The sequence below is a fragment of the Neophocaena asiaeorientalis genome, unplaced genomic scaffold (genome assembly GCF_003031525.2).
Source record: "Neophocaena asiaeorientalis asiaeorientalis breed wild unplaced genomic scaffold, Neophocaena_asiaeorientalis_V1.1 scaffold303, whole genome shotgun sequence".
Taxonomy (NCBI): domain Eukaryota; kingdom Metazoa; phylum Chordata; class Mammalia; order Artiodactyla; family Phocoenidae; genus Neophocaena; species Neophocaena asiaeorientalis.
In genome coordinates this window covers 1,341,540-1,351,571 of record NW_020174420.1, presented here as the reverse complement: position 1 = coordinate 1,351,571, position 10,032 = coordinate 1,341,540, and the positions used below count along the sequence as shown (strand labels likewise).

The following is a 10,032-nucleotide window of genomic DNA, read 5'->3' as shown; positions in this document are numbered from 1 at the left end:
CTTTTTTTTTTTTAATTAATTTATTTTTGGCTGCATTGGGTCTTCGTTGCTGCGAGCAGGCTTTCTCTAGTTGTGATGAGCGGGGGCTACTCTTTTTCTTTTTTTTTAACATCTTTATTGGCGTATAATTGCTTTATAATGGCGTGTTAGTTTCTGCTGTATAACAAAGTGAATCAGTTATACATATACATATGTCCCCATATCTCCTTCCCCTTGCGTCTCCCTCCCACCCTCCCTATCCCACCCCTCTAGGTGGACACAAAGCACCAAGCTGATCTCCCTGTGCTATGCGGCTGCTTCCCACTAGCTATCTATTTTACATTTGGTAGTGTATATATGTCCATGCTACTCTCTCACTTCATCCCAGCCTACCCTTCCCCCTCCCTGTGTCCTCAAGTCCATTCTCTGTGTCTTCAGTCCTGTCCTGCCCCTAGGTTCGTCAGAACCATGTTTTTTTTTTTTTTAGATTCCATATATATGTGTTAGCATACAGCATTTGTTTCTCTTTCTGACTTCACTCTGTATGAAAGTCTCTAGGTCCATTCACCTCACTAAAAATAACTCAATTTCGTTTCTTTCTATGGCTGGGTAATATTCCATTGTATATATGTGCCACATCTTCTTTATCCATTCACCTGTTGATGGACGACACTTAACATTGCTTCCATGTCCTGGCTATTGTAAGTAGAGCTTCAATGAACATTGTGGTACATGACTCTTTTTGAATTATGGTTTTCTCAGGGTATATGCCCAGTAGTGGGATTGCTATTCCCACTATAGCGTGGTAGTTCTATTTTTAGTTTTTTAAGGAACCTCCATACTGTTTTCCATAGTGGCTGTATCAATTTACATTCCCACCAACAGTGCAAGAGGGTTCCATTTTCTCCACACCTTCTCCAGCGTTTATTGTTTGTAGATTTTTTTGATGATGGCCATTCTGACTGGTGTGAGGTGATACCTCATTTTAGTTTTTAAAAAAAGTTTATTTATTTATTTTATTTATTTATGGCTGCATTGGGTCTTCGTTGCTCCACGTGGGCTTTTCTCTAGTTGCGGCGAGTGGGGGCTACTCCTCGTTGTGGTGTGTGGGCTTATTGCTGTGGCTTCTCTTGTTGTGGAGCATGGGCTCTGGGTGCACGGGCTTCAGTAGCTGTGGCACACAGGCTCAGTAGTTGTGGCTCATGGGCTCTAGAGCACAGGCTCAGTAGCTGTGGTGCATGGGCTTAGCTGCTCCGTGGCATGTGTGATCTTCCTGGACCAGGGATCGAACCCGTGTCCCCTGCATTGGCAGGTGAATTCTTAACCACTGTGCCACCAGGGAAGTCCCCAACTTCCAGTCTTTTTCTGGATTATTTACTGCTCTTAGCGATGTAGATTTCTAATCAGTCAATCAATCGGACCTGTTCTGAAAGCCTTTGAGAACGGGGCGGGGGACAGTGAACCAGCTCTTTGGAGCTGGGCAAGGAAGCAGCGCAGTGCCCTCAGGAGCTGCTATTCTGAGATGGCCCTTTCTCCCAGGAGTCCTGGGCTGAGGGGTCCATGGCGTCTCTCTCAGGGAGTCCCAGGACTGTGGGGAGACAGGTGGGAAGTGGGGGTTTTGAAGATGGGAGAGCAGGTGGGCAGTGATCAGCATGTCTTTCTCCCCAGTGGATGATGCCGTAATGGACAATGTGAAGCAGATCTTTGGCTTTGAGAGTAACAAGAAGAACTTGGTGGATCCCTTCGTGGAAGTCAGCTTTGCGGGGAAAATGGTAAGGGGCAAGTAAACAAGAGGATTTGTGGGAGGGTGACGACTGGGTGTCCCTGTGGATGGGCACTGGATGTGCAGGACAGAGTGAGGCACACACAGTGCCCCCCATCAGAGGCATGTGCACACCGGGGATGGGGGGCTGATTGCGGGACATGGGGTGAGACACGCAGGCCCAGCTCTCTGGGGCTGCCATGCACACGCACGAGGACAGGTCTGCTCAGGTGTTTGAGACAGACACATAGGTGTGGATGGACACGGAGAGGACACATGGACAGTGGATAGATAGAGGAATATTTGGGGGAAAATTAAGTAATAGTCAGGAAACCAGATGTGAAGGCACAATGATAGGGAAACTTAAGAACAATGCAGTGAAAACATAATGATTATTTTTAAAAAGTTGTGGCAGGAGTTGGGCAGACTCCTTTCGGCCACACTGGTGGGGGCCCTAGGGATCATGTACCTCTCTTCCTTCCTGCCTAGAGGCCGGGCTGTTGCTCCAGTCCCTCTTGATTTCTGCCTGGGCCCCTCCCTCTATCCCACCTTAGGGATGGCTTTGCCCCCTTTCCAGGCTCCGGCGAGTTGAGTTGGATGACTTGGGTGTTAACAGGAAAATTGGAAACGGGCGGAGGAGAAGGGCTTTGAACTGGAGGAGAAGGGCTTTGAACAGAGCCGAGCGGAGGGCTGGTGCAGCCGGCTCTGCTTTGCTCCCGAGGCAGAGGCCGGAAGGGGGAGACACGCAGGTGTTATAGGACAACTGGGGAGGCGTTTACAAGCTTAACAACAAACGCTAAAAGCCTAGGGTGATGATGGAGGTGGTGTGGGCTCCCATTTACACAGCATTTTGCAGTGTTCTTTTTCACTTAATCTCTTCTTATATTCATTTTGGAAAGATGTAGGGTCTGCCTGCCCATCCCACCAACAAAGAGGACCCCTGAGGTCAGGGGCCGGATTGCTGAGGCCCAGGTGTGATTTCACAAACGGGAGGAAAGCCTTGGATAGCTTGTTTCCTCTGCCTGCTACCTGAAGTCCACACTCTTCCCCCCCTCCGCTGCCCGCCACCGTTTTATCTTTCTTTTCTTTCTTCTTTTATTATCGATGCACATATTTATTAAGGAATTTTGAAAAATGCAGAAAAAAGTAACATTTATCCATAAGGCATCATACAAAGTTTATGTTTGGGGCCTATCTTTCTAGTTTTTAAAATTTTTTTTTGCTCCAGACGCGCAGGCTCAGCGGTCATGGCTCACGGGCCCAGCCGCTCTGCGGCATGTGGGATCTCCCTGGACTGGGGCACGAACCCGTGTCTCCTGCATCGGCAGGCGGACTCTCAACCACTGCGCCACCAGGGAAGCCCTAAAGTTTTTATTTTTTACTGTGAATCAATATTAGACACTGTTGAAACACTTTATTTTTTTAATATTTAAAAACATAAAAGTTGAAAGAACAGTTCAGTGAACACTTACCCCCTGGTATGGCCTCCACTTAGATGAAACAATTATGAACATTTTGCTGCATTTACTTTCTCTCTTTCTCTATGGATACTCCCCCCACCCCCAATCATTTGAAACCTAGTTGCACACTTTGCCCTTAAAGGCTTCAGCATGTACCTCCTGAGAAAAAGAAAATTCTTTGTAACCACAATAACATTATCACACCTAGGAAATTAACAATTATCTCCTACTCTTGTCAGATACTGGCTCATATAAATATTCTCTGATTATCCCCCAAATGTCTTTTAGAGCTGTTTAATTTTGTTTTGATCTAAGGTCCAACTGGAATTTATGCTCTGCGTTAGTCTCTTCTGTAACAGTCTTTTACCCACCTCCATCATTCCCATTTTTCTCACCCCACAACATTGCATTTTTGAAAAGCCCAAGCCATTTGTCCATGTCCTGGATTTGTCCCGTTGTTTCCTTCTGTTGTTGTTTAACTTATTCTTCTGGCCCCTGTATTTCCTATAAACTGGAAGTTAGGTCTCAAGACCAGATTGCATTCAAATGAACTGTTTAGGCAAGAATGCATCATGGCTGATGTTTCGTACGTCGTATTGCATCACAACAGGAAGCAAAATGTCACCTTGTCCCACCATTGGTAATGATTGATTACTTGGTTTAGGTGGTGTCTCCAGATCTCTCCCTTGTCAAAGCACACGCTCGCCTTTGTACTTTGCAGGTTATCTGTGGGCGATATCTTGATGTGTGCTGATGTCCTGTTTCCCAGCAACCTCTTACCTAATGGTCCACGTAGCCATTGACCTCCTTGCCTGAACAAGTCATTCACCTGGGGTGCAAAGCGGCGATTCCCTCATTATCATTCCTTCTCTCTTTATCAGCTGGTGTTTTTTGTAAAAAAGAGCTTCCCCTCCCCTCTTCCCTTTTGAGTGTTAATATGCCCCTAATACTTTTTATTAATTCAGTGTGTTAAGATCAGTTATGGTGCTGGTTGTGGGAACCGTCCTGCTGTTGGCCAGTGGGAGCGCCTTTGAGCTGTTCCTCCATCCCGGGCTAAGACAGGGTCTCAGGGGAAATGTCTGTGGGAGAGGTAACACGAATTTTAAACTCATTCACACTGGGGTGTAAATGCTCACTGTGGGTCTTACCGAAGTGCAGTTTTTGTTTGGGCTTGGGCTCAGAGTCTGATGCCCTTAGCAGGGACCGTGATGGGATGAATGAAGGCAGGAAGGAAGCAGGAAGGTTGGCTGGACAGTCCTGCTGGACACTTACTCCAAGGACCGGGATCAGTTTTCCCAGCTTGACAGATGGGAAAGTCATGTCTCAAGATTGTTTTTATTCCACATTCCCAACATGGTAGGGTGCTGTGATGATGGCTAGAACCAAGACCGACCTGCCTTCCAATTCAGTGGCTTTCCTTGGAGCTGAGTCTCAGAGCTCTGGGGCTCCTAGCTGCTACTGGGTCCCTGCCAGCACCTTGATCTCTCTAGGTCTTCTCCTGTTCTGAGATGCCCTTGGCTGGCCCTGGGGATTTTTCTAGGAAGGTGCAGATGTCTGGGGAAGGTGATAGAGGTAGGGGACCTGGCCCAGGCAAGGGAATATATAAAGCTGACTCGTGGCTGGGCTCCTGAATGAAGCTGCACCCTCCATTTTCCCTCTAGAAGGAAGGGGCTTATGAAAGAGGCAGTTGAGACCCTCCGTCTTCTGGTGGTCCCCGGGTCTCTGTGTCCCCTGCTCTCTGCCCCAGCCACCTCGTCATGGCTTCCCCCAACTCTCTCTGCTACCTTTATCGCCTGTGTCATCCTGCCTGTCCTCTCTCTGTCTCTGGTGTGTCACTTTTTCTCATTCATCCTTTTCTGAAATGAAAAGCCCTGGGGATTTGTCCTCTGTGTGCCTACTCACCCAAGCCTGGCCCTCTTTGCATTTCCTCTAATGGACACTTGGTGGCACTGTTATCTAAGATGTGAACCGTACCTGATTTGGCCAAGCTACTGAGATAGAAGGTTGTGTGTGTGTGTGCACTCACACATACATATCACACTTCTTCATGCTATGGGGCAAGGACAGGGGAGGTGCTTGGAGGGCAGAGTGGGAGACTAAAGCAACTTTTTTATTTTCCAAGAATAAAACCTATTAATCATGAAAAGATGAAAAAATCAGAGAAAAGCAAGGAAAATGAAAAAAATTAAGCACATTTCTGCACACCACCTTGGAGAGCCCACCATTAACATTTGTTTATGTCTCCTGCTAGTATGTTTTCCTCCCTGTAGCTCTCACTCCTTCTCTCTGTTGCACATCCCCCCCGGCCCTGCCCCACTGGAAAAAAAAAATTGGATTCAAAATACGGTTGATCTTCATTATTCACAGTTTCCCTGTGTGAGAAGGCTGTGACGTGCCTTATGGAGAAACTATATATTAGGTAAGCGTCATTCAGGCACGAGTGAGAGTGCTGTTGGCTGTGAGTTCAATGTTAATGAATCCACAATATATAATAAAAAAACGGTGTTTTGAAACAGAAACACACATAAAACAAGGTTATTGGTGAGTTGACAAAAAACTGCTGTGACAGAGGCTTGCAGGAACCTAACCCTGTATTTCTCTTAGGAGCAATGCTTCAGTGTTCATCAGCTCATGTTCTTGGTGACTTACAATGTGTAGTTAGAATGTGTAACTACCGCCAGTAATGAGAATCCACTATATCTGTGTGGTTGGTAAAGTGCTTTTATCACCTAACATTTCCTTACGTTATTAAATAGTCTTTGAAATCAATTTTTTGATGGCTGCATAATATTCCATGAGATGATATAACATAAATTTTAATCGATATTTGGATTTTTTTTTTGCAATTTTCCTCTTTTATGAACAACTCTGTGACAGACATCCGTGTACAGGACTTGTCTACACTCTGATTGGTTTTCCATAGGAAAGTTTCTAGAACTGGGTCAGAGGGCATGCTTATTTTTAAGTATTTGATACAGGTGGCTAAAGAGCCCTCCAGAAAGGGTGTAATAAATACACTCCATCAGGAAGGGAAAGAGGGTAAAAAATAAAAAGTCTCAGAGAGGAGGAGGCGGACGGGGAGAGGAAGCTTGGTGCTGCCTTGGCTGAGTGTGGGGAGTGAAGCAGGGTGTGGGAAGGCAGCTGGGGATTTCTAGGGCCAGAGGCAGTGCTGGCTGGGTGGGGGGAACCTGCTGTGTTCAGGCTCCCAAACCCACATCTCGGTGGCTCTCTCACGGGGAGCCTCCAAGGGCAGCCCGGAGGAAGTGATTGCTGGGGAGGCCTTGGACTGCCTGTGGCAGGGCTGGGGGAGGGTTCCTCCCTCCCTCCCTCCTTTCCTTCTTTCCTTCCTATTTTAAACTTTTGTTCATCTAAGTTTTGAATTAGGTAATACCTTTATTATGCCCACCATATACATTTATGCATCCATCATTTTGCATCATTCTGGCTTAAGTATGCATATGCTACACACATCTGACCATAAATTCTTACCTTTTACCCTTGTAACACAAATGGTTGCACATGACACTCGCTGTTCTGCACCTTGCTTTTTTCACTTAATAATATAACTTGGAAGTTGTTTCATATCACAGAGCTCTTTCATTCTTCTAGGGCTACACAGTGCTCCATTCTGTGGATGGATCACACGTCATCTAATCTGTCCTCTGTTGGTGGACACATGGGTTGTTCCGCGCCCTCCCTAGTTGGAGCCATGCTGCGGTGAATCACCTCGTACATGTGTTATTCTGCACACGTGCAAGTCTTCCTGTAGGATACTTTCTAGAGGTAGAACTGGTAGGTCAGAGGGCATTTGCATTTGTAATTTTGAACGATAGTGGCCAATCGCCCTTTGGAGGGGTTGAGCTGTTCTCTTTTCCCACCAGCAAAATCCTAGCGTGCAGTTTTCCCATCGCCTTGCCAAGAGAGGGCTGTCAGGCTTTAGAGATTTTTGTGAATCTGATAGATGAGACATCGTATCTCATTCATTTTGTTTCTTTTATTATGAGGGAGATTAAGCATCTTTCTGTGTGCTTTACAGCCCTTTGTGTATCCATTCCTGAGAACTGTGTGTCCCACTTTGCCTTTTGTTCCATCTGATTGTCGGAGCTCTTCTTTCCTTACTCCTCTCTTCGCTCACACAAGGGCCAGATCCCGGCACCCATCCCTGCCCCCAGACTTTGCCTGGGCTCTTCTCACAGGGAGGAGGGGATGGTGGGCACAGGGGCTGGTACTGGGTGGATCAGGGAAGGAGACAAAGTCCTGGCCCCTAGGGAGGCCACACCCTCATTTGATGGAGGGCCCAAAGCCCCCAGTCTGGTCAGGTGCTCATTAGAAGAGAAAATGCATGTAAATTCTTCACACAATCAGGGCCCACAGTAAATGCTCTGAGGAAGGCTGCTCACTGTTTCCGTGTGTAGGACACACACACCTTCCAGGATCTGAAGCAGAGTCTTCACCTGCTGCCCTGTGTGGATACAGGATGCCCTGGGCTGGCTAAGGGACCTGGTGTCTCCCTGGGGACGCCCAGGGCAGAGCAGAACACACAAGCCGCTGGTTTGGATCTGGTTTCCACCTCTGCTAGGTTTCTTGTTTGTGGAAAGCCCAGTCTTATGAGCAGGGCTGATTGGAGGCAGACTGTGGCTTATGAGGTTTGTGTCTTCCCTGCATTTTCCTCTCTCAGATGCAGGTGCATGGCCCCCTGCCCTGGCCCTCCAGCTCCCCTTTCCTCTCCTCCTCCCCCCATCTCTAATCTCCTGGGTTCATAGTCTTCCAAAAGGGCAGGTGATCTGGGCTGATGGGCAAAGGGGATTGCCTCAGACTCTAGGACTCCTGGGAAAGCTGGTCTGGACGCAGGGCCCCATATTTAGGGTCATGGCCATAATGGGAGGTGAGGGAGGAGAATTTCCAGCCAGAGGTATGAGATAAGGAAGAAGGGTTGTGACACTCAAACAATCTATTCCTCTTAACTCCCTCCACCGCGTGCCCCATTGGGTCTGATCTACCATTGAGCTTTGTCTCTAGAAAGATTCCCTGTGTCTGAGCCCACTGCACCAGGCTCCATGGCCCCCAGGGCCTTCTGCCCAGCCCAAAACGTGGCCAGCATGGCAGAGAATGGCTGCTGGCTGGTGTGGTGGTCTCCGAGGGAGCCCAGAGTCCCCTCAAAGCTCCATCCACCTGTGCTCTGTGTCTTCTAGCTCTGCAGCAAGATCCTGGAGAAGACGGCCAACCCTCAGTGGAACCAGAGCATCACGGTGCCTGCCATGGTGAGCCTCACCCCCATGAGCCCACCCCAGGAGGCCTGGGCTCCCAGCCTACCCAGTTCCCGCCCGCATCCCAGACTTCTGCTTCTTCAGAAGGACCCCACCCAACCCGTCTCTCTTCCCTCCTTAGTTTCCCTCCATGTGTGAGAAAATGAGGATTCGTGTCATAGACTGGTGAGCTCTGCGTCCCGGGATCTTTAGAGGTGGCTGTTGTCAGGGGTCACTTGGTCCTTCGGTTTCCTTTTGTTCATTCTGAAAGAAGTGGGAGAGTCTGTTTCAGGTGAGGTAGTTTCCTCTGGGGGAGGCCAGAGAAGGAGAGGGTGTGGGCTGTTGGGAAGCTTACAGCCCTGCTCGAGGGCAGCCAGGGGGGGCTGGAACAGCTCCAGGAACCAGAGATCCCTGAGGCCAGGAGGTGCCAGGAAGGCTTCCTGGAGGAGGTGAGGTTTTGGGAAGTTCAGGATGAAGGCATTCTAATGAAGAGAGGGTCATAAGCAGAGGCATGGAAGCTGGAAAGAGCAAAGCTTCCAGGAGGGTGGGCTGTGATGCTCCAAGTGTTGGTAGGATAAAACGGGTCTCCAGGCTGGGGAAGTGGGTCTGGTTACCCAAGCTGGGGATGCCACTGCCGGCTTGCAGCAGGGGTGGGCAAGAGTCACACGGTCATCTTAGAAAATGAGTATCTAACCCTTGCTGAGCGTCTATGTGCTCCAGGTCCTCCTCCCAGTGAGCGCTTTACATGCGTGTCTCACCTGACGCTCACCTCGACTCCAGGCACCGCCCGACCTTGCAGATGAGGGAGTAGGTTTGAGTAGACTGAGTACCCTGTACGAAGTTGGGAAGCAGCCGAGGCCAGGCTCGAACAAGCCTGTGCTCCCTCCGCCCGTGCGCTTAACCACCGGGCCGTGCTGACCCCTCCGCGTTGAGCCTTCTCTCACGCCCGAGGGCTGTTAGGAGTCCCCACGCGCGATCTCCAGGACCTTCCCTACATCAGCCTTTCCCAAAAGAGAGAGTTGTCCTTTCTCTGCCCCCAAAAAGTCTTGGCTGTGCGGTTCCCGGCGTGTTGTCCTTTGGTCTCAGGCCCATGGCACCCCCAGCCAGGAGGATAATGAGAGACTAGGGAAAACCCCCAGGCCACAGAGCCATTAAAGTGTGCGCCAGGTCCCCAGCCCGAGAGAAGACAGCTTGGGAGAATTAGAGGAGAGGAAGGGAGTGCGAGGGGGGCGAGGAGGGAGAGGCCTCTGGGGCCCTGCCCGCCCGTATGCTCTGTGGGAGGTGCTTTGGGGGCAATGTGCTCTACACCCACAGAGCCATCCTTCCCCTCGCTGTGTGCGCGCGCGTGCGTGCCTGTGCGTGGCAGTGTGAGTGGATGCACGCGGGCGTGCGAGCGCAAGGGCGCCGTGTCCCCTGTGTTGTGGACGGCCTCGCCCGAGTCCGTGTGAGCCGTGTGAGGCATCGGCGTACTGTACAATCCAAACACATTACCGAATCTGGTGGCTGCCTCTCTGGTTTAGGCTGAAGTGGCATTTTTATTGTGAGTCTATTTTCAGACTTGCTGTATTTTCCAAAAGCAACCCCA

The 10,032-nt window shown here is 49.4% G+C and overlaps 1 protein-coding gene across 11 annotated transcripts in view; it reads left to right on the top strand.

The window, feature by feature from the left end:
- DYSF (dysferlin) overlaps positions 1-10,032 on the top strand; it is a 220,715-nt gene that overhangs the window by 69,301 nt on the left and 141,382 nt on the right. For all 11 annotated transcript variants that reach the window (XM_024756409.1, XM_024756407.1, XM_024756408.1 and 8 more), the window contains 3 exons: positions 1,648-1,751; positions 8,394-8,462; positions 8,590-8,633. In XM_024756409.1, the coding sequence (XP_024612177.1) occupies positions 1,648-1,751; positions 8,394-8,462; positions 8,590-8,633 (217 nt within the window). The remainder of the gene's footprint in view (positions 1-1,647; positions 1,752-8,393; positions 8,463-8,589; positions 8,634-10,032) is intronic.